Source organism: Limanda limanda, chromosome 14, assembly GCF_963576545.1.
Source record: "Limanda limanda chromosome 14, fLimLim1.1, whole genome shotgun sequence".
NCBI lineage: Eukaryota > Metazoa > Chordata > Actinopteri > Pleuronectiformes > Pleuronectidae > Limanda > Limanda limanda.
The window spans coordinates 16,869,055-16,894,029 of NC_083649.1; the positions used below are offsets into that span (position 1 = coordinate 16,869,055).

General features: G+C 40.8%; 2 protein-coding genes across 8 annotated transcripts in view; both read right to left on the bottom strand.

Moving 5' to 3' along the window:
* The window catches only part of mink1 (misshapen-like kinase 1), a 30,435-nt gene extending 26,456 nt beyond the window's left edge, over positions 1-3,979 (bottom strand). For 5 of the 7 annotated variants that reach the window (XM_061085830.1, XM_061085831.1, XM_061085834.1 and 2 more), the window contains exon 1: positions 3,095-3,979. In XM_061085830.1, coding sequence (XP_060941813.1) covers positions 3,095-3,151 — 57 coding nt within the window. In that variant the 5' untranslated portion in view covers positions 3,152-3,979. The remainder of the gene's footprint in view (positions 1-3,094) is intronic. The other 2 variants (XM_061085835.1, XM_061085833.1) reach the window with 1 other exon arrangement.
* Positions 3,980-5,151: 1,172 nt separating this feature from the next.
* On the bottom strand, positions 5,152-23,576 carry pld2 (phospholipase D2). Its single transcript, XM_061086286.1, has 24 exons — positions 23,459-23,576; positions 19,062-19,222; positions 18,852-18,979; positions 17,570-17,712; positions 17,322-17,415; positions 16,404-16,469; positions 16,260-16,318; positions 15,918-16,163; positions 15,436-15,579; positions 15,257-15,340; positions 15,034-15,112; positions 14,822-14,932; positions 14,505-14,714; positions 14,241-14,397; positions 14,020-14,138; positions 13,564-13,677; positions 11,550-11,654; positions 11,205-11,293; positions 10,810-10,923; positions 9,886-9,932; positions 9,475-9,609; positions 8,625-8,778; positions 7,904-8,021; positions 5,152-7,786 (listed from the first exon to the last, which is right to left on the bottom strand). Exons 2-24 carry the CDS (start codon positions 19,192-19,194, stop codon positions 7,562-7,564), a joined length of 2,874 nt encoding a protein of 957 aa, XP_060942269.1. The 5' UTR covers positions 19,195-19,222; positions 23,459-23,576; the 3' UTR covers positions 5,152-7,561.
* Positions 23,577-24,975: the final 1,399 nt, after the last annotated feature.

A 24,975-nucleotide genomic window follows, 5' to 3' on the forward strand; every position in this document is an offset into this window, starting at 1 on the left:
AACGTGACACACAATGGTGTTATTCTGAACAAAAAGTCTTAAAACCAGCCAAGACATAACAAACATCTACCTAAGAAGAGAGACTATTTCTGTTACATGGATGAGGTTTGGGTGTCATGGACCAGAAACCACAACTAACCTCTTGTCCTGCCTAAGCAAGCCAAAACCAACTCCAGACTCGGTTGCAGGAGGCTTTAACCAACAGATCAACAAATGGCAAAGAATCAAAAGGTGGATAAGAGAGAATGGCTAAACATTGACACAGAAATGTCTCACTTTTACAAAGTCAAGAAAAGGTATGGATAATAAGTGCCAGGGAAAGATATGTATCGTTATCTGAATCTGAAACAACCTATATCAGATTATGAGATTATGGTCAGTTTCAAAAGAAGTTGAAACTTGTACTAGTGCTTTATAAAGAACAATCAGATCTTAGAACCCAACCCTTATCCTTTTTTTTATATTAGAGTCATTTACCTAACACTTACTGATCATTAGACCAAACATAGCATGCACTGTTTTACTGCAACCAAATAAAATCACAAGACAAAATCTCTCATGAGTTCCATTTCCAGAGGGTAGGTTATTCTAGCTAATCGGCATCCAATATTCACACCGCCTAACTTTTAGTCAACACAGGTGGCTGTTGTCTCACGGAGTGGTGTTGGCATTGGAATGGGATGTTTCGCACAAATAACAAGCGCTCTGTGTAAAGTGTACTGTTGTTATGCAACTGTGAAGTCACTCTGTAGTAGATTTCTTTGCAAAATACTTCAACTAAGCCACATTACCTGTGGAGGTTTCATCAAGTAGCACTATGGGACTGTTTTTCTATTAGCATGCCCAGCTTTAGTGGATCATGACAAGGATGCTATCACCTTATTGGCATATGGTTAGCAAATGGTTATATGGTAAGCAAATTGATAGTGGGGGAAGTATATAGAAGTATTAATGAAATACATGTTGTATTTGTATAATACACTACTATTGCATATTGTATGTATAATACTACAACAATTATTATAATTATTGTGCAATACCCGACCACATATTGCAGTGCAATTATTCAGCAAACCTCAAAGATTTTGTCACATTGGACAAAACACTCACAACAAAGCACTGAAATTCAAGTGATTTTATTCCCATTCAAAGTGAGATAGTGTGGGCAATCCTCACATACTGTCATTTTGTAAAAACATTTATGATAAAGAACTTGCTCAGTCAACAATGGACAATGATTTTGAAAACAGATTCTCAGGTGAGGCCTCATTAAATCGGGAAAAGAGGCAACACTGGAACAAACAAACCAGGATTTAGATAAACTACCCTAGATCCCCTGTTAAGCCCCATCAACCTGTGAAGGGCACACCAAAGTGCTGGATAGTTTCCTGGTATGTTCAGAGGGCGCAAGCATCATTTTTTGGAACACCTTCTATTTCAAATCAAATCAAAGTTTATTGTCACATGCACCAATGACAGCGTCATCGGAGCAGTGGAATTCTTATGACATGGCAGGCAACATCTACGCAGTAGACAGGCTTTTTAAAAAATTAAAAAAAAATGACATACCATATAACATATAACCTATAACATAGAAAAATGAAGCAGCAACATAGCAAAATTAAGCAGCAGATAGCAAAATGAAGCAGCAATAAGTGTTCACCAGGTGAAGGAGTGGGGAATATTAAATTAAATAATATGAATATAAATATATGTGAAGTAAGTGTATTTGTATGGGTGGTGGAGCACAATGTACATGGTAACTGTTCCAAGGGTCGGTGTTGATTGTTCAAAAGCATTACGGCCTGGGGGAAGAAGCTGTTTTTGAGCCTGGTGGTCCGTGCTCGGAGGCTCCGATAACTATTCAAAATGTCTTCAACTATGTTAATTATGGTGATGCAACATCACTTGTAGCAAGAACCCACATTATCAGTTCTTATATTAAGTGTTAACAATGACAATGAACATCTTCTGGAGACAAAGATTAAACTGGACAGGTTTTATAAGAGTGAAAACTACAATTGTTTAAAGTTTTCTCTTTAGTTGGGACATGGTGCTTTAATCTATCATTTCAAAGAAGGTCACAGTATGAACTGCACCTTAAAAGTGACTGAAGGTAAGATAAAATACATATTTTCTTTATGAAGCCAATAAGAGTGTCTTAATGAGATCCATTCCTGCAAAAATGTAACTATGTCTGACCCATTCCACTGTGATGGAGCAAAAACTAAAAATGCTGGTCCTACTTTTGACATTGAATGCTTGAAAACAAGGTTTTTGTTTTTTCATCAACTGGGAATACTGGAATAGGCGTGGGCAGTGGTGATAGAGGAGGGTGGTCGAAACGCCAGGTATATTTTTAAAGCCTCATGCCTCCAGGATGGACCACTGTGAAACACCAGGGAAGTAAGTCCAGGAATTTGTTGTTCTATTCCCCCTCAACATCTGACATGTTGTATTTTATAAAAATGCAGTATTTTAGAATGATATCATTGCTCTAAGCCAAAATAAAGTAAACTAAAAATACCAGATCCAAACTCCCCAAAGGCCGGGTTAGATCATTTCAGCAGGTCACCACTGACTCTCAGGCAAACATGTGAAAAAAAAGCACTCTCAAAACAAAGATTTGAACTTAAGACACTGTGAATGCAGATGTTATAACTAATAGTTCATAATATACAAAACGGTCTCACTTTTTATAAAGGCCTATGCACCATGGCTGTTGTGTGCAATAAAGAAATAACTGCATACTTAACAATGCCAAAAATATATCCAGCGTTGTGTGATAAGAAGCAGCCATGTTTTTTTTATTAAGCAAATGTGTTAGTGTGGGAGAATTTCAATCTTTATTTGAGGAAGCAATCCGGAAATATATTTGATCAAATCTGTGATGGTAAAACCAGTGTAAATCAGAGCGTGCAAACACACCAGGCCAAATGATCCTACATTCACTTTATTTCCTGGGTGGTGCATTGTTCTGCTTGTGTCAGACACAACCTGACATTCGACTTCACATGACAGAACAGGTACTGGGTCGATCTGCCATCATTTTACACGTATGCAGCACAACTTGTCTCGTAATAACAATACTCACCCTGAGAGCTGCGAGGTCGATGTCATCCAGGCTTCGTGTGGGGGCGTTTTCAGACATAGCTGGAAACTTGTTATGGCAGCTAACAAGTTAGCCACTTATATGACAAGAAGTGGAGCAGAAAAATCTAAACTGGGTGTTTGGACAAGTCTGACGGGGCTTATCCTGCGAGAGAAAATAATATATATATAAAGCAAACAATGTGGTGGCTCTCAGATTAGCAACCACATCGCAGATAGAAGGCGCCACAGCGGGCTAGCTAACGTCAAACTCCGGCTGCAGAGCTGTGCTGTTCCCCGCAGTGAGATCGGCTCAAAACACCTTCAACTTCCACCAGAGATTTCCACAGACAGCAGACGTCACGGCCACTGGCAGCTTCTCAATGCGATGCACCTCCACTGGTGTTGTTGTTGAACACCTTGCTGCGTTCGTGTTGACGAGGCGCCGCGTCCCCGCTGATGCACGACATCACAGCTACTGAGGAAAAACGTCGCGAAAAAATCTGAATAAAACAATCTATCAGGGAAGGGTGGTGTTCCGCTGAGAGGTTCCCAGTGAGGCTCCTGGGGTAGATCAGATTCACGGCGAGGCAACGCAGTGTTTTTTTTTTTTTTTTTTTTAAAGGAGATGTGATGGCGTCCGGGTCCGTCCGCACCAGAACCGTCAGGCTCTCCTCATCAGCCCGGGAACACGTCCTCCTCCCACTGTGTAAATATGGAACAGGTCCCGGAAAAAAATCGATTGTTTTGGCCTCGGGTGGAAACGCGAGCCAGTTGTCAAACTTGTTCCCGCGACTTCAATATTCCTCAAATGCGTGCGCAGGAGAAAACCACCGAGTCAGGTGCGCCAGATCGATCGAACCCCCCCCCAGAGGCTAAGCTAACGCGGCTAAGCTAACCAGACTAAACTGTCTCCCCCCCCCCCACGAGAAACTTTCCTCCTTCATCCGTTTTCTCGTGTTGTCAAGTCAGTCGCGCCCCAGCAATGCCAACCTTCCGGGGCGAAGCACACACTCAGGCAGGCGGGCACAGCGTCCTCACCGGCCACCGTAACACACTCGTCAGCCCGGGGGCCCTTGACTCCCCTCAAGTTAAACGTCGCTTTCCGAAATTTGAAATAAAACCGTGGTTCTGGTCCAACACTGCGGGGGGGGGGGGGCGGTGCAGTTCTCACAACTGCAGAGAACAGCCGAACTTGTTATTTCGCCATGTTTTGCTTCCCAGAGTCCTCCCTCCCACTTCCAGGCTTTGGCAGAGTCCTGCGGGTTCGAGCTGACGATTGGCTGCACACTCCTCAAGTGTTTTTCTGCTCTACGGCGACTACGGTGCTTCACCAGGGACAAATTACCTGGACAATTACACTGGACCTCATCATGCACAACTGGTTTTGTGTGCGTGTAAGTGTGCGTGCGCGTGTGTGTTTGCTCTAGTTCGGTGAGTAATCCCAGCAGCTTTAATTTGAGGACATAATTATTTCTTCATTAAGGCAGATCTAATTTATCTCCAGGGGCTCATGATGCCTTACAAAGGCAGGAGTCGCCTCCAAGAGTTCAAGACTCTTCAACCTGGTGTATCATTACAAAGATAAAAAGAGGATTTCATGGGTTTATTATTGAACAATTCAGCATTCACACATAAAGCTAATTTTATTTCCTAGTACCACTTTCTCTGAGAATCCAATAATATGCAGACTGGAACATAAATGAATGGTGATACAAATGGGTTACAGATGTGTTTTTGCAGTTAAAGGCAGTTTGACCAAACCCACATGTAGACATGGATCTACTGTTCAGGTCTAAGGAATGCCATGATTTCTTATGCAAAGTTAGAAGAATTAATGACATCACATAAACATGCATCCTCATTTTCATATTAAAACATTACAGTCACTATGAATATCTTTATATGATTACCATTTATTAAAAGTACAAATATAACATATGTTATCGCATAAAGAACAAAAAAGTACATATGAAGGTTGTTACTTGTGTATATAGTATAACAAAAAAACATTTGATAAACATGTTCAAATGGAAGAAAGATTTGACATTCACATTGGACTTCAATAAAAAAAAAGTTTATTGATAAATCAGGAAAAGTAACATTTATTAAAACTACAAGTTGGTCGTGAGTAGATCAGAATACATATCAATTCTCTACTTGACAGCTAACCTATACATCAGTAACTCCAAAGTAATAATAACCTAGATCTAAAGAAATGCCTACAAAAGGACTCCTGATATATGAATCACATGGTGACTGTTAGGGATAATAGGTATAAGTAAAATATAAGTATTTATTAGTATCATATTCATTAAAAAATGTGTTGGTAATGCTGGCTAGTAGTCACATGAAATTCATGATGGAAACAGTATAAGGTCACTGCTCAGTTTATCGCAGACATTTCTGCAGAATCTTTTAACAAAGCAAACAATTGAAAGCAATTGTTTTGTGCTTTATTTTAGAATAGAAATCACAGTGAGTTCAGGAGGGCAAAAACTCAATATCTTCCCAAGGAGAGGTGGAATATTTGTCAAGCTAATCCGTAATGGTTTTAAAAGCTATTGTGTGAAAGGTGCTTCATGTAGCGTGAGGAGACGTTCATGTATTCATTCACAGACAGGTCGACACTGAAACCACTGTGATAATTTAGAAGAAACTCATGGGAATCTCTTAAATGTTTATAAAACATTCTTTAGTATTGCACCATCTCAGGCGCAGGTCCAACAGGTTAACACTTCTTTGAGTGATGTCATGCACATTCATCCACCTTGCATGGGACTGTTTATTTTGGTATTTTGTAAATCCTCATTCATATAATCTACATGTTGCCTATTTTTTCCCTCTGCTGGTTTTTCTTTAAAATTCCCAAAAAGCTCTGATAAAACTCACTTTGTGTAAAATGAGTTAAACCTCCAAACACACTTACACTGGAAATTCTTCTTCATTTGCACATTACATTTAGTTATTGCATAAAAAGAAACCTCAATACTGTTTTTCTACATGAGGAAGACATACTCTATTGGAAACTAATTTATTTCATGATATTTCCAAATCAGTCAATGCAATATTTCAAAAGGTGTAAATACCTGTCTAGATTTACTACCAATGCTACCTGTGTGTCCAGTGTGAGACTCTTCCATATTCCAGAAGTAGACGTCACTCAGTACTTTGTGGTCCAGTAGAAGAAATGAACAGTTTTCAATAGAAAAGACATGATTTTATATTAAAGAAAACCTAAAATTCCTTTCATCTTAAAATATGACTGCTGATCTAACCAAAGATATAGCACCATCAGTGAATGTCACATCCTGTTGCTACTCGGTTAGTGTTATGACTAAATGGAATGCACTGAAACAAATATGTAATCTTATCAATAGAATGTAGAACTGACATGCAAGGTAGTGTATGGCACCTGCACAGAACATTATGAAGCACACATTGAAATAGCTGAAAAATGGTCAAACTATACCCGTCTCTGCTTTACAGGAGTTTTTGCACAGCAGGGTAAATATAGAAATTTGTTCTGGACTGTGGCAACATAGTGAAATAAAAATTCACTTGGTTGTCATGGGGACTCATAAAGAACACGACAATCAACCTATCACTCTTTAATTATCTTGTCCTCCTTTTTCTTTTCCTCATTTCTCCACCTGATTGTAACGCGTCCAGATAGAATATATATCCAAACGACGTTGCCTCCACACATATCGTCAGCCTTCATTCAACAGATTACTTTCTATTTTCCAGTACACCATCCGGATTTAGCCAGTTATCACTTTTACCAGTGCTCTCCCTTTCTTCCCTATCCAGTCTTTATTTCAGCTCCAATCCAGTCATCTCTTTATATTCGTCACCATAACAACCACAAATGTTCTGACAGATTTGCTGGCACTGCAGAGGGGGAGAGAGAGAGAGAGAGAGAGAGAGGTGAAGTCTCAGAGGAAGAGAGTGAGTGAGGGAGAAAGCGAGAGAGCGAGAGCCACCCACCCACCCCAAAACCTTGCACCAATAAATGCACACTATGTCCCAGATCATGTGAGATGCTAGATTTCCAGTACAGCCTTGCAATCCCCATCTGACTCATACATTCATGTATGTGTGTTTTGCATCATTGCCAGCTCTGCAGTTCACACTGCACTGTGGAAGTTATTAGGCAGACACAGCGATTGTGAAAAACCTGACCGGCAAGGTTAATGTTCTCTTCTATCAGACTATCAATTATCATTACACTATACATTTTAGTGGTTATGTTCCAAATCGCTCATCATCAGTCAAAAACACGTTAAAAACATCAGTGATAAACAAATCATGGTCCTAAGGTGTTGTCCAGACCTCACTAGTTAAGTGCCGGTGCTGTAACTGTGTACTGTCCCGAACAATAGGTGAGCTGAGACTACGAGGAGGAGCGTGTGGTACAGCCCGCCCTGTAACTGTTAATGTAGTGATCTGACCAGGGGCTGAGTCACGGTTATGTCCACAGCCCCACAGGAGCCATGCCCTCCTTAGTGGCCAGCGGAGGCAGCAGGTTCTCCTCACACAGGTACTTCAGCGGGAAGTGGACCAGCAGCCCTCGCACAGCCTTGAGCTCCTCCGCGGCCTGCTCGGGGTCTGTGTCACAGAGAGGGGCCTTGCTGGAGTACTCCTTCAGCTCTCGCATGCTGTGGACAGCATTCTGGGGCTGGCATTTGAAGACCTGTGTCACGTCGGGACAAAGGAGAGGGGGGTGAAAAGTGAAATTTTACCGCCAAGTGTAAAATAACCGGTCTCAAGATCGTGACTCATGACAGATCATGTTTGGTGTGATGATTACCTTGTCGTAAATGTTGGCATTTAGTTCAGCTGATGCATTCCATTCCATGAAGAAGAACTCGTCACTGATCGGATCATTAATGTTGATACTGGGGTCTGAAGAAGCTCCAACTAGAACACTGGGAAGGAGAAGTAAAAGCAGACAAAAGTTCTTTGGCAAAATGTTAAACTTTTTTCATGAGGAGAAATAAAACAATTTTTTCCCCCAATTCTGATTTGCTTGTAAACCAGAAAATAAACTGGTGGTTTTTCGCATGTTGCCAGTTTGCATTCTGTAGCTGTCACTCGGTGCCGGGTGCAAAAAAAGGGCAAGACTGGGTGCGGTTCATGACACACAGGTAGGTAAGATACTCACTTTAAAGCTTGATAATGTGTAGAGGTAGTAACAATTCATGGTCATAAATACAGTGCTAGAAAAGTGGAGTGCAAAACTCTGCCAAGGCCTAGCAGTCTCCTTACGAAAAACCATTTAAGTTCACTAGATCCAGGTTTGTGTTTGGATCTGCAACAAATTAAACGCACACTTAAAGAGATATTGATATTCTCTGAAAAATCTCACAATGTAGGTTGAAGTACAAAAAGAAACATTTCCTGGATCCATACCAACACTTACTGGGTTCTTCCCTGAATCACACCAAATTTGTTTAATTTCCAACATCGATTTAATAATGTAACCTCCTTGGCAGACTTATAATATCAGGAGTTGCAAATTTCGTCCTGACCTGAAACACTCTTTACGCAGAGCCAGTGCGAGGGGTCCTGCCTGGTACTCCTCCCCTCCCATGATGGATGGGACCCTCTCTTCATCCTCCACAAACACTGCCAACTCACTGTCTCGACTGCCCAGCATGCTGCGGTCGTTGATGTTGGCCGATCCTGGAACACAAGGGGGAGTGACCAAGCATTTACAATCTTTCCTTTCAGAGGCATCGCTCTTATCAATGCAGCAATTTAATTTAATCACTATCACAACAGAAAAAAAAAAGATGTAACATTAATAACATTGGAAGGATTCTTCAGAACGAGGATTGCTTTTCAGGATTTCACTACAGTTCTTTGTATGGTGTATTTTATTGTTCAGAAATGGATTCGAAATTAAACGTTACAGGTTTATACTATACTGGATGACATGCATGCATCGCAATTTGAATTAGCGCCTCAACTAGCGAACATGACACTGCTAAATACGGAGAATGTACATAAATAATTATTACTGAAGAAATGATGACCACAATAAGTGACAGCCTTAGGGATTAAAACAATCAAACTTCAGCAATAATCCAGTTAACACAACCTTATTAATAAGCTTACTCTTCTATTATACTTTTATTCCTCCTAATTATTTATTTTCATAAATACATGCCCATATATTTGTTTGATTGCATGTTTTTATTCAACCACAGTTACATTTACCAGTATCAAAAGGGTCTATGAAACTAAACTGCGTCAACTCACTTACACTAAAGTGTCATGGCTGCACTGAGAGCCATGACAACATTAGCATACATCTTAATAATGTCTCAAGGTACCGATAATGCACCTTTGAATGAGTCCGTGCAGGCGGTGACTCACCGATGATGTAGCAGCGGTCGTCAGCGATGAGCATCTTGCTGTGAACGTAGATGAGCTCTGTGACGAGCGTCTGACAGAGTTGGGAGTGTGTTCTCAGGCCACAGACTGTGATGTACTCTGTCCACTTGTCTTCAACTGGGGGAGCAAACCACACTGACGTTATTGAAAACATATTTAAAACTACAGGGAAGATTTACCATAAGAGAATCTCACAAAGGAACGTTGACTGTTAAAGTGGATGTGTAAAGAAGTGAAGGATGGAAGTAAAGACTGATGGGCAGATACCTAGAACCAGAAGCTTCAGTTTAAAGGAGCAATACGAGGAGACAGAAAGAGACCCGTGTTAAAAAGGAAGCAGGAAACTTTGTGAACGTAGCTAAAATCAGGGCAGAGACACAACAGAAAACTCACCTTCTCTAAGCTTCGACAGGATGGATTGTTCCCCTCGACATAAGGTCCTAGGACATTAAAACAGCATTCAAATTGAGAACTTAACACAGCATGGGACATTGATACAAATATACATAATAACAATTCACAACAGACTTGGAAATCTGATGGATGAATGCAAAAAGCTAGAAAATAACAATAATGCTGAGCTATATTCTATCAAAAACTAGCTCTCAGTGAAGCAGATTTCACACATTCATAACAATCAGTCCCTAACACATTTCTGATATTTTTTCATCAAGATCGATGAAAAAATTCCTGTATTCACCCCCTGATCCAGATCTGCACCAACATGTAATGAGTGATGGGTCAAGGCCCACCCCTCTACCAAAGTTCATGGAAACTTGCTCAGACATTTTGGCGTAGTCTTGCCAACACACAAACAAACACAGACAAAAGCATAACCTCCTTGAAGGAGTAGAAGTAAAGTACGTTTCTTTCCGGAAACCTATACTTTGCACAAATTAAAAGGTTCCAATGACTAAATTACATTACCTAATATATTAATCATATTAGCCACTTTTATTAAATACAAATCATGACTGGAAAACCATGGCATGGTTCCTCTAATGCACGACAGTCAAAGGAGTGGGACATTTTCTAAATCACAGTTTGCATGAACCCTCTACACTCTGACAGTTTATAAGGCATAGCTATAGCTAAAACTAGTGCACTCTTATATAACACTACTGCTGCTACTCTGTTGCTGAAGCTGTTTTTGAGATACACTCATGAAAAGGACCCGTCATTTCACTATCGCTCTACATGTCTGGAGACGTCGCTGACTCTGATGGAGGCTCGGAGGTTGTGTTCTTCCGGTGGTTGCTGGAGGTTACTGTGCTTGTTCTGGAGTGTAGAATGATAATGGGAGGAAAAGGCTGTCACCTGTAAGTGAAGTGCAGAATAGCTTGGATGGCGACTCCACCGCCTGTACTGACGTCTCCCTCAAATCCAGGAAACAGAGGAATCACCACGAACACTCTGTACTTCTTCTGTTCTCTGTCGTAACACACAATGTCAGCACATGCATCGTATAAGAGTGTATTAATTTACACATTAATACAAAATGTTTGTTTCGCTCACATTTGTACTCTATTCTATTTATTCGTTTCACTTATTCAGTCAGTTGAAATATTTGACAGATTTACTGTGCCTGGTTTAACATGTGTTAATCCACCTTGCGCACAGATTTCACGAAAAGCTGCTTTGTATCATTAAAACATTCAAGAATGTGTTTATAAAAAGAAATGTAATCCATTGCCAGAACGCTCCACACGGACCTGTGGGCACGCAGGATCCGCTTCACGATTGCATCCCCGATCCCGTTATGGATGGTCTTCCCGTCGGCACAGCTGATGAAGAACTGGTTCTGAGGACAGAGAGGAGGCAGATGGTGGCTTGGTATGAGGCGAGCGCTAAAACAGGTAGGGAGCTGGCGAGGAAGGGAGCGAGCAATAACGCCCTTCAGACTTATGCAACCTCATGATCAGACATGGATTGGCCACAGAACGTGTCGAAGAATCACAGGTAGCAAAATGTATACTTCAAATGTAGATGTGTCTATTAACACAATGAGATTTAAAATAACTTATTAAAAATAAATATTATATCAATTCCTGCATTACCTCGATGTAGATGAAGTGCTCACTGTTCTCGATGGTGTGAATGTAGGCGTTCAAAATGGAGCACTCGCAGGTTCCAGCTGACCATCGGTCGACAGAGCGCAACACCTGAGAAAAAAAAGTGGAAAATACAAACACTGTCACTCTCTATGTGTACAACAAAGTCTTCATAAGAAAGTTCCTAAATAGGCACTGTTATCATCGAGATCCATTAATTATTCCCTGGACAAAATGGTGAAAAAAGAAAAGCGAAAAAGTGAATCCTGCATCAGCCACCTGATCTGACTCCACACTAAACATTTTTACAACTAATACTTCATCCTTCCACCAAGTTTCATGGAAATCTGTGCTGTTGTTGTTATGATATCTTGCTTAAAAACAAACAAAGTGAAAACATAACAACCAAACTGAGACTTTGTGAATTCAAGTCTGAAGTCGTTTGTGATGCAAGGAGTTTTCTTTTTCACATCCATCTCACTAACAAAAACCCACTCAAACAAAAAGGGAGAAACCCTATTGCAGCCTAATAAACTGCCCCTGAAACCTGAGTAAGAGCTCAACAAAACATGATCTGAAAACTACGGCACAGAAGAGAGCTGGGGTTACGGTTATAGGCCACAACCCTCAATACAATAACAGAATACACTCAGCAAAAACTATTGTTTACTGTCATTAACTGTCTGAACATTGAGTACCATGAAACTTGGTGGAAAAATGTGGTGTGGTATTCTTCACTTTTTAAACATCGTGAAACACAATCTTTTTTACACTTCCCAGAAAACAATTCATTGATCTTGATGAAAAAAATCAGACGTGTTTAGAGAACTGATGTGTGTGTGTGTATGTATAATTTGGTGCAAATAAAAAACTGGATTCTAGTGAATGTGGTTTCATAAGCGGAACATTAGCCCTTGGCAGACGTGTGCTCTCCCCGAGTAATTATGGCTGTGCTTTTATCTTGCAGTGTCTGTGATGATGTCCAAGGTAAATTTCCCCCTGGGATAATAAAGTCTACAGCTTATATTACCTTAGCTATAATCATTCTGTCCTCTAGCGGACGGAAACTGATTCATGGCACTTTGTAAAGTTGCTACACGTAGCATCTGCTCTGTTCTTTAGGCATTTGAGTTGCTGATGGTGTTTCCCAATCATCCGTACCACAACTCCCATTAGGCCTTCACTTGCTCTCCCAGTCCTTTCAAGTACATATGGGTTTTCTGTGGCTTTACAGAAGAAGTGATTCTAGTTCACAGGCTTTACCTTTGTCCCCCCCCCCCCCCTCTGCCACTGCAACAAAAACCTCTGAATGCTTTAAGCTGCATTTACAACACCAGAACAGTGTCTCTTTGTTGTACTGCAAATAAATCCCTGTGATTTTCTGCTGGATCTGACTCGGTGTCGCACCATGTAAAGTGCAGAGCAGAAGCCAGCAGGGACCTTCAATCTCTCTGGCAATCTCTAGCAATCTCTCTTGTTTGTTTATAGTAATTACTCTAAATTAATGGAAAATCTGGATTTTGTGACACAAAAGTATCTTTCCCATTTATAAACAATCCATACTATAGATAGTCTGCTTGTTTTCTATGTTATCATGGATCAAGGGTTAATTTTCTGCGCAAGACACTGCAGTGTTTCTACAACCCGCCACTGTTCTCCCTTGGGAATGACACTTATGACGAATAGAAAACAAGTCTGATTTATCTTGTTTGTCTTGTTTGAACAGGAGACTGAAGGCCAGAGAGTACCCAGATAACTAACCTGACAGTGTGAGAAGTCTAAAGTAGAGGTGGTGCTTTTGTACTGTATCACACCAACCCTTATTTGTCTCTTTTTGAACATTTGTTAATGTATTTAACAATAAGGCAACATGATCAAATAATAATTACACCCTCTCTTATGCAGCGGGCGACCCATAAGCTACATTCAAATGATCATATATGAACTGATTGTAAGCATTTTCGTCTTTGAAGAAATCCCACACAACATCTGGGTTTCATCTGTGTGGGGGGAAAAATACCTGCACTTTGGCTTTCTTGGAGCCGGGCACAGTGAATGAGAATGAGTCAGCAGTGCTCTGAGACTTGGGAAGTAGGTAGGGGTAGAAGTTGTCCTTGTACTTGTTTTTGAAGATCTAGAGGAGACAAAACTTCCTGTTAGCAGTGTTATCATAAGTCGCTATGCACAACAGAGTTCTACAATTTCCAACCGGGCCTGAATGATACAATTCTCAGATTGTATTTAGCTCAGTTTGATTAATTCGAGCAACATTTAACTTTTATTTTTACTTTGCTTACATCTCTGAATAACTGCTTGCAAATAGTGGTGAACAAGACATTTTAACGATATCTAAGATTCAATAGTAAAAGCTGAAATTATGAGGATGTTTACAACATTATGTGAAGATATGGATTTAAACTACGACAATTAAAAAACAGGTATCTTTAAAAAGGCAGATGTTTCTTTGCAGATTAACCTTGGTGAAGTTCCAGCGCTGGATGAAGTGGCGAGTAACATCCCTGGCAGCTTTGCCATGAATAGCAGCAGACAGATCTCGCCAGGGCATGCGAGGAATTTGAGTACGGTCGACGTTATCTGAGAAAGTAAAGAAAAGAAAACCTTTCAGCTCACGCTTTCAAAGGCTCTCGGCCTGTTTGCATGTGTGGGTGTGACGCTGCAGGAGATTAGGTGACGTACCTTCAAACGGTTTGTCCAACTGAACCCAGTCTTTCTTGATGAAGTTGCTGTAGTCTTTGCCGAGCCACAGTTTAGTGTTGCCGGTCAGGCTGTCAGGAACCTGCACTGCTTGTTTATCTGGTGCAGAGGGTTTTGGACTGTCAACCTCACCATTCTCCTGGTTAAAAGAGACATTTGTTAGCATCTATTTCAACTATTGTCAATATATTAATGCTTCATCGGAGGCAATCAACAAGCTTAATAAGAGTTTCAACACATTCTTACGCCTGTATTTCCATTTGGCTCCTCCTGGTTTACACTGATGGACTCCTCTGTCAAACCCAGGTCAGTCAGCCGGTACTGGCTGTCATCCCACCTCCCAAAGGCCAAGTCGAGCCCACCGATGAAGGCTACCGTTTGGTCAATGGAGACCATCTTTTCGTGATGAGCCCACAGGAACACCACAGATGACACATGATCGGGATGTCTCATCACCTGGTGGATTTAAAAGGGGCAAAATCGAGGTTAAAAACACGAGATGAGGCTTATGGTAATTGTGTTACCGTTCTCTTTGTGTCAAATTATGCAGGGAGATGACAGACCTTGATGTTTGGGTGCATATTCATGAGAGTCCTCTTGCTGTGCTCACTATTGATGCCGAGTGCCATCTCCACCTCTTTGTACAGCAGAACACACACTTTGACCCCTTGTTCCTGCAGGAAAAGGTTCAAAGAGACTTGACGCCAAGAAACAATCAGGTAATGTGAAACTCAAATACTTGAAAAGAGCAGAAAAAGACAGAGAGAATCCCTACTGCTTTGCGTTTGAGAATCTCATCCAGGCGCCAGTAGTTTTCAGTCGCTGGTCTCTTCAGGAACACTTCTGGGCTGAGCCTGAGAGAAAATACATTGAAGGCTTTCTATACATTTCTACATTGTGCACATACAAACTACACTTAATCTGTAGGTGAAATGTTTGAAGTTTTTGTTTTGTAAACCAAACTCTTTTCACTGATTCCAGATGTTGATGACACTCACCACCAATCTGTGATGAAGATTTCCTCCTTGGCTTGTTCGAGAGCATCAGCCAGGTTGTCAAAGAAGCTGCTTCCATTCACGTACCTTCAAACGACATGGATAAACTGCCAAGTTTAGCAAACAAGGAAAAAAATCAAAAGGCATACATATGTAAATCTACTGTCGATTACATGTCTGACCATTTAGTGAGTGTGTTCTCGCGCGGTGGCGCAAAACCATCGAAGCGTTGCACTTTGAGATAGTCACTGGATTCTGCCAGCCGGTTGATTTCGTGACTCCACCAATGAGCTTGTCGATAACTGCTGCATTTGATCACTAGACTCCTGAACAAACAAACAGGCAATTTGTGAAAAATAACCACAACACAATCCCAGACACATGAAGGTCAAATCATCGCACTTGTGGGCCGTCGCGACCTATGGAACCAAATGTCCATGTGTGTTATGTTTTAACTAAAGAGTTAACTATTTAACTATTTGGGGGAACACTGTGACTTTGAATGGCCGTACGTCCCTTTATATAGGTGACAGTAAAGGCGTTGTCATTTCAGATAGTGTGTTGAAAACAATACGACATGTGTGGAATCATAGCTATGAAGTTAAATGCTAAATGTTAAAAAGCATAAAACTGAGTACATAGACAAACACACAGCTGAACGTACCGAGTGAAGTTCTCAATGCAGACCCCGTATCTAGTGTCTGTGTAAGAACGGCCGACTTTCACTCTGAACTCCGGGTCAAACAGCAACACGAAGTTGATGTAGCCGTGGTCCCGGTTCATGTACATCAGGAAGGAGTCTTTCACCACCAGCCAGCGGCGCGACCAGCGGAAGCAGAACTGATGGTGGCCGATGCAGTTCAGGCCTTGGATGCGGTGACCCCCTGACCTCTTGAAGATGGGCCCCTCCCTGAGACAAGTTGAAGATGTTGCAAAATGAACCTCTTTCATGAAGTCAGTTATTTACTTGGTATTTAAACACACAAATCTCAACAAATTTGCTTACAAGCCTTTAGGTCCAAGATCAGTGACGAAAGACAGAGCACCGACAGAGAGGAACTCCAGCTGAAAGAAAAATAAGAGACAATGTAAAAATGCTGCAGGACATCCACTGTGTGTGTTGGGTATCTTTGGGTTTCATAGCTTTTACCATGCTGTGATCATTCCGACAGAATGCGTTCTCCAGCAAACCATTCAGATACTCCTCAAGATATTTCTGAAATAGACAAGGAGGTAAGAAAATTAACAAATCTTAATAAAGCAACTTGACAAACTGCAGTCAGTCAGAAGCCGCTTTGAGACAGGCTCTTAGGACATTTTGTGGCCAGCCCCCAAGTAAAATGTCTGAAATTTTTTTGTGAGATCATGTGAGAGAATAGGACACACGACGGATGCAAAACTAGAAAAACTAATAGAATCTGCCATACACAAAAAAGACGCCAACAAAGGTGTCAAATTTGAAAGACATAGAGATTCAAGAGCTTCTGGTGATAAGGGCCGACGACAGTGTCAATGTGGTACAAATAAAACACAAGATTTCTGCAGGGGATTTTAAACGTTTTTGCCTCCTGCATGCTCAGGTGCCACCAGTCGCCTGAATGCTCCAGACATTCAACCGGACACACACGTCACACTCAGACAATCTCCTGCTGCTTTCTACATTAGTGAAAGACAACTCTGGAAAATGTCCAGACCCAATTTTTTTGTATTTCTGTCTGAAAATGGCCAGAGATTTACTTTTGTGAATGTGGGTGTGTGGTATCGCTAGAAAATGTATGAATCATATAAAAAAAAAATTGAAATAATATTTTGTATTATCACAAAAATGAAAACACTTAAATGTGCTTTTCTCCAAAAAGTGGCACCCCAAAAACGTATGCAAAAGTGTGCTTGTGATTGTAATAGAATATGTGAGTACTATGATGTAAGTTGATCATATTATATGAAATCATCAATCTTCCTCTTATAGTACAGTTCAAAATCTTTTCTATGATTTTTAGACACTTTGTCTGAGTATTATCGATTCAAAGTCGACACTGTAGATGTATCTAACGGGTTGGTTTAATACCATTTTGCTGGAGGTCCTCCTGGTTCGTTCAGTCCCGTGCAGGCTGGGCATTTCCTCTGACATGGCTCTCAGCTGCTGCCGCTCCTTCGCAAATCTGTCACAAACATTTGAATATTCAAAACAATCAGAGCCTGAGAGATAAGTCAATAAAAGCTCACGTTCAACCTATCACTCAGATTTTAAACAGCACCTCACTCAGAGCGAGAGGTGGATTTGCCTGATTATGATAAACAGATGTGGGCACCAACCTTCCCAGAGGCAGCAAGCTAATCAACATCTTGTGTTTATAAAGGTCTCGATGCAGCTCCTGGAAGTGCTTGTACTTCCTCTTCACTGTCCAGTGGAAATGGCCGTGTGTCAGCCGCACAGTGTACAGGGTGCCTACGCGGACCTGGAGGGGCAATTTGGAAAATGATGAAAATCAAATACTGAAGAAAACAAATACGATAAATGACTTCTCCTGTTCTGTTCTCAACCGCATTTGTAAGTTAGCAGGATCATGCAAAAAGCTCCTGAACAAATTTTCTTAACATTTGGGGAGGTGTCGGAAATGGCCTAAGGAAGAACCCTTTCAATTCAGGAGAGGATCAGGATCCAGAGCAGCACACAGCTATACAATGCAGCAACACTAATGAGAACTGTAAAAACACTTTTTGGGTTCATTATGAAGCTGTGGCCGGACAAATTATAAAGAGTCACAAATGACTGTTTGAGTAAACGTTTTCTCTTGGAATTTCATCACGCTTGGGCATCCTTCTTATAAGTACGCATCACTTCCTGAGAATAAAACGTTGAGTTTCCAGGGGGCCATATATCTAAGCTGTTATAAATGATTATACTGTTTTAGTTTGTGCAAACTGCAACATATGGGTCAGTTCTGGTTAATGCACCATTACACTCACACACCTTGTGCTTTTTATGCCCATTTAGAACATTGAATTGTGTCAAAGCTGTAAAATGGGCTCCCAGGAAGTCAGCTGTTTGTGGTATGAGTCTCTGAAGGCTCCAGGAAAACTCCACGGTAAATTTAGCCAACCACTTCCTCTCACACTCTCAACACTTCACTCACCTGTTCAACTCTCACGTTGCATCCACACTCCACATAAAAGCAGTCAAAAGCAACCGGCCACATAATCTCCAGCCTACCTCTCATTCTGAACAACAGCAGGCTAATACAGCAGCTCCAAGCCCTGAACGCCCCCACAGGAGTTCAACTACCTCACGACACACAGGGACAGCTGACTGTTCAGACTGGGAACAAGCTGCTCAACAGTTTAGCAGCAGAGTTTCATCTGCAGCTTTACTGTCATAGATTGTATATTACACCATGTCATTGACGTAAAAAAATTATTACGTCTGGGACGTTAAAAGGGGATCATGGGTTGATCGTCTGTTGGTCTTTAGGAAGTAGAAACAGTTTCGAGATGTTTCTATAGTAAAAAGGATACATGTGTGTTTAGATTTTTAAGTTCATCTAAACCTTAAAATACTTCTATTCTTTTAACAACCACCAAAAGGAAAAAAAAGGACCTTTGAGCGAGTAGTGTATTTCTCTGTGTTGTCCACTCTGCACGTAACAGGAATACCGGGCATTAAGTATGGCACACCCGCCTCCTTTATATCCGGAAGACGATGTACCACCAGGAAAGGACGGCCATCTGTGGAAGATAACAACATTTTAATCAGACTCTTTGGACACCGGACATTCTCAATAGGCAGCTCATTTAATGTGTTCCGTACCATTGCTGGACATGAGGCCGTCTAACTCATCTGGACTCAGGTTGTGGCCGTCTTTCGAGAAGCGTCTTCTGCCCAGGTTTTGTGCCATCGAGCTCTGGGCCTCAGGCTCGATCACTTCCTCTGGACTGGCCATCGCACAGCTGTTGCAGGTGGCAGCTGTCCTGGTGCACAAACAAGATAAGAAGGCATATTAACATTTACAGTTGCAGAGGTTGTGCACCTTCTCGCCACTAAGTATACATAAGGTGAACTAAACTGGCACGCATGAGGAGTACTGACCAAACAAATGTGGAAATGAGAACAGACTCTTCAAACACCATAAACCCAATCACATTCAGTATTCCAGTAGAGACAAGGAAGCACCATAACGTAAAGCAACAGTATGCAACTACTTTACCTTAAATAGCAGTTTTAAAATTGGTTTGAAGGTGAGGAGAATGGTTTTGCTTTCATTCCCACTACCCACCCTGAATGTCCGCTCTTGCAATATGTGACTTTTGGTGAGGCCCAGTAAGTTCAAGAGTAATGCTGAACTTAAGATCGGTTAAAAAGAGTACAAAATTCCTTTAAAACCAGAATTTATCCCCAAAATTCAGCGAGGAAACTTGGATTTTAAACAGAGTCTGCTGTATTTGTTACAGCTGCAGCTCCTTTGATTGAGGAAGCCGGGGATCATGGGACATATCTGTTGTGTTTCAGGTCAGTGTCACCGGTCAACACATTGATAGTCTGTGTTTTTTACCTTTTAACCACATAATCGCTTGGACACTGAGCCTGACAAAACGAATCACCACGTGTAGCTGCAGTGGGCGCTGTTGCTCGGTAAAAGTAACATGGTGTTGCTTTAAATCACTAACTTAAAGACTAGACGGTAAATATTTTGACTGAATTCATTTGATTTTTCTTCTCTATATTCCTTAAATGAATTATAATTATATTGTCTCTATGGCTTCATCATGTCTCATTAGATATTAATTTCAGTTATTGCTAATGGGCTGCTAGAAACGGTCATCAATATTTCAGGTCTATTACACTTTGTAAGTTAATGTGAGTTTGCCTACTATGAATGAAATTGGTGTGGTACATCTATGATATATTATATTTCATTTTACATGATTAGCAGCATGCAAACGTTGCAGTAGTGTTGGTAAAAGTAGGAACAGAGGCAGCAGCGGTCAAAGTCCCACTAGCTCCACTATGACAACAGCTAACAGTAACAATAGCAACAGCATTATGAGTCATATAAGATGTATTTTAGGAGCAGCAGCACTCAAGCAATAATCAACCAGCAGCATTCCTGACATTAGCAGTCACGGCTGTCATACATCATCAGTTGCAACAACACAACTCTTGTCTGCAGATAAACTTCAGGTTCCTGGAGAAAACAATCTGGTCAAACAAGCAGGAGCTTCAAGTCAATCTCGTCCTCAGAGAGAGTGAGGTAACATCCTCTCACAGGAAGAGGCATTCAAGCACGACTCAGTAGCACAGTCGGCGAACAGACTGAGAAATGTTGTCAGAAGCACAGTTAAAGTGACAAAAGTAAAGAGTCTTAAAGCAGCATCGGCATCTCGTGGTGTTTATCTGCTGGTCAGGTCATCGACATTGCGAAACACGAGAAGTCTAGGACACAGCTACCGGTGACAGAGGAGGGTGTGCGTGTGAAACCTTTTGTGTAGCCGTGTGAGTAGATGTCTTTGAATGGCTGAGTGTTTCCAAGGAAACGAGGAAATGTGGTTGGTGTGTTTGTATGTGTGTGTGTGTGTGTGTGTGACCCATTGAAGAAACACATTGAAAAGACTTCATTGAAATGACTCACTAGTTTAAGGAAGCAACATTATTGAATAACTTCTATTTCTACTGTTTAGTACAACCTAATCTTTTTACTTGCCAAATTGGTAAAAATGCTTCCTTTCTTTATATTGTACTAATGCCATTTCATAATGATGTAATAATGACATAATTTCTACCATATGATGACGAATGATGGAATAACAAAGAATGAAATAAGATGAATATAGAGGCTCTAATGTTACTGGCTGCCCATGTTAACATATTGTTACACTATAGAACGTTTGTGAATTCAAAGAGAAGTCATAATGACATAATTCCACCATATGATTGTTAAACACTTTATGATTTGAATGTTATTACATATTTAATATGGACAATAGTGCATAATATTTTTGCTAATTTGTTGATCATCTATTTAAAATTGTATATACACAAATGTAGGAAAACCAAAATGACCCCCAACTTCCTTTTTTCTTTCGGTTTAACACAGCAAGACAGGGTGTTTTGTTTTTTTCAGAAATGTTCATCCTGTCAATTGAATTCCCTTCCAGCTTTTGGTTGAGATAGATGTGGTTTACCAGATGAGCTCTGAGTTCTGTTGTCTTTTACTTCCTTGGTTCAGTCTTTACAGTTTGAGGAAACACAAACTTGCCTATTAAGCATACATTATGTGCTTACAGTAATAATACATTATGTGATTATACTAATCAAAAATTGTGTGCTCCTAGTAATCATTCATTATGTGCATATATAGAGAGTTTTAAACAGCAACTTGAAGGCTATTCAGGTTGTTAAAGTTCCTATTTAAAGAAAACTACTGCTTAATAGAGGATTGTGTTTGCATGTCTCCAACCATAACAAAGCAGACTGTACTTTATTTATCTGAATATGATCTGACTGACGCCGTAATCCGCTTGACGTGCAGATATGTTTAATACTAAAATTGTAATACACAACACCTCTACTTAACAAAGGCCGGGGGCTGTGGCTGGGTCCGAGGTCACCACTCTGAAGGACTTGGCTGAGGAGAGAGTGGCAGCTACAGACAAGTCATGTACTATCTCTCACACCCTCTTTATAAAAGAGTAGACAAGATTAAGCTTCAGCAATGGACTCATTCCACCTCCACCAGGAGGTCATCCCTGCCAACTGACAATGAACTTCTCAACTCATTTACCTCCACCGGGCCTGTGATCAATGAAGTTGACTAAATTTAAAATATCTTTATGCTCACATGTGATGTTTGTGTTCACATATGGCACAAAATAATTGTTATTATTTTTATTACAATGATAATATTGGTCAGAGGCTTAATCACGATCTTGTTTTGTATTTAAATTTAAATTTCTATATTAGATTTTGCTTTAATACTGCATTTTACTTAATGGCCTCAGGTCTGCAAGTATTTTTGAATTGAAAATCTGGTCATTATTTAATGTTTGGCTGCTGTGAGAAATTGGTTTCTCCCCCCAAGATAAATAGCTCTGTATGCAGATTCTATATGAATATTATAATTTTCATCAATAGCAATTTGACAAAACGTATCAATATAATGCTTATATTTGGCAGCCTGCTCTAAGGAGCAAAAATCTGTTTCTAGACTTAAAAGATACAACAATGTGACATTTCTAGTGCTAATTCTTGTCATTGAGTGATATGAAACTTATTTCTGGCCATATCGTCCAGACCTACTATCGATCCATCTGTCTCAAGCATAGATCACCTGTTATTATGGGAACACTAGGGTTCACGCACTTAAACGTTAACTTTAAACAACCCCCCTGACACAAATCTTATTGTCTACATTTTCCATTTGATTTGATTTTTCACAGAATGCCTCTGATCTCTCAGAAACAACACACGTGCCCAGCACCTCTGAGAACACACGGGGTAGAACACACACAGGCTGTGTGACAGTGACATGTGCACTGAAAGGATCGGGTACGAGTGTCGAACAAAACTTCGCACAATGACTAAAACAACAGTGCTGAGTCAACCCGTGCCTGAGCCACATGGTCCGACTACATATTTCCCTTTTTGAAACTCCTCCGCTTCGACTTAGAATAGCTCCTCTTCCTCACCGAGGCACAGTCACAAGTCGAGAGGGGATTTTGGGTGGAAAGAAAAACGCAGATTTGAAGGTTAGATTGTCAGAGGTGATGGGAGTTTTGGATGTGGGGCTGTAGCTCCATCAGAGCCTCCCAGGCGATAACATGGGATCTGTATGAGCCCGTTTCCCCACACCGCCTTTAAATCCGCGATCACTCCGGATCTAAATCGTTACTTTGGCGGAGCACCGTGGAAGTGCTGAGAGCTAAGTTTCGTCGTCTCCACCCATTCCCCTGTTTTCCCACAGCGCCACATTCCACCAGGAAAAACTACACCGCGATCAAACCACCGCACACATCAGCTGTGTTCACACTGTTTACACCAGACGGGCTGTTTATAAACACATGTGACAGAGTGGGGCGAGTGGGTGATGGATATAGACATGTGCATCTGGACGATTAGGTGTCGGTGTCGGTACCGCTGCGACACACAAACACACACACAAACAGGAGTGGGATATAACGCGTCAAAGTTTGGCCTACAACCATACTCACTCTAAGTTTAAAGGAAACCCCCGGCTCGGCTCGGCTCGGCTCGGCTCAGCTCAGATGCTCCACATGAGACACAACAAGGCGGACACACACTACAGCTGATCGATCATCGTATTCCAAAGTGTTGCTAAAGCAGAGTGTCTCCAGTAGGTGATGCACATCAAGTCCCTCCCACCGGGGCCTGCAGGACAGAAGGGAGGAGACCCGAGAGAGTGATGGCAGCTTTTTCCACAACAGTCTGTCGCAGTATTTAAAATACATATATATATATATATATATGTACACATAGTTTTGCAACAAAAATGTAAAGTGTATGAAATATATATAGATAGATTGATGGATGGAATATTATGGAACCAACCGGCAGAAGAGAGGAGAGTTAAAGGGATAGTTCACCCCAGAATGAAATTCACTCATCATCTTCTCATCACTATGCTGATGGAGGGGTTGGTGGGTGAAGAGAGAATAATTTTTGGGGTTGGAGTTTCAGGGGTCAACAAATTCTACTCGAAAATAAAACTGTTACTCTCTTCCGGAGCCGCATGCGCGAGTGAACATTTAGGTTATAAACATTGTTTAAATAATGCTGTTCCAAGTAGAATTTGAATGCCGGGGCTTAAGGACCTTTGGATGAAACCAATGAGCAGATATGGAGGTATTTAATGTTTTTTTTCTCTTGTTTTTTTACATTTCCATTTACTAAAATTGTTTTGGAATTGGCTGCAAGGCTGTTTACCTCTGAAACTCCAACAAAAGTGTTTTGTTGACACTTCACCCACCCCTCCATCGGCAAAGTGGTGAGTCGATAATGATTCATTTTGGGTGAACTATCCCTTTAACAGGCAGGGATTTGGCTGCAGCGGACATGTTGAGACTCGGTGCCTTCAGGTACACACACACACAGACACACACACAGGAATGTAGCCTTTATGGACGGTAGGGACAGGACTCGTGCATTTAATATGTATTTTACAAACTGCGACGTCAGTCACACAAACTATCGCGAGATTTCCGGTTAAAATGTTCCATAAGAGATAAAATACCTGGGAAATGTTAACTTCACTGATCCATGTACATGAAAACGAGACCTACAATTTCTATGTTTCCTAATGAGTTTCTCTTTTTCTGAAAGCACTGAAACTCATGAAAAAGAAAGTGTCAGTGGACTTGTGAAGATCATGCCCTTTCAATGTTTAACTTTATTATTATTCATTTATTTTTTTGTATGATCAATTTATGTTATTGTTATGTATACAATATTTTACTATCATGTCTGTTTTGTCTATTTTATTTGTGTGAAGGACCAGATGTATAATGAACACCTGTATTAATGCTCACAGCATGTGTATGGAGACAGGTATGGTAGAATAGAATAGAATAGAAAGCAATTGTCATTGTATACTGACACAACAGAATTCATAGTGCCACTCCACTAGATGCATAGGAACACATTCACAAAAAAGACACATTATATAAAACATTGCATACACATTGCATACCATGCATGCAGACATAAAGAA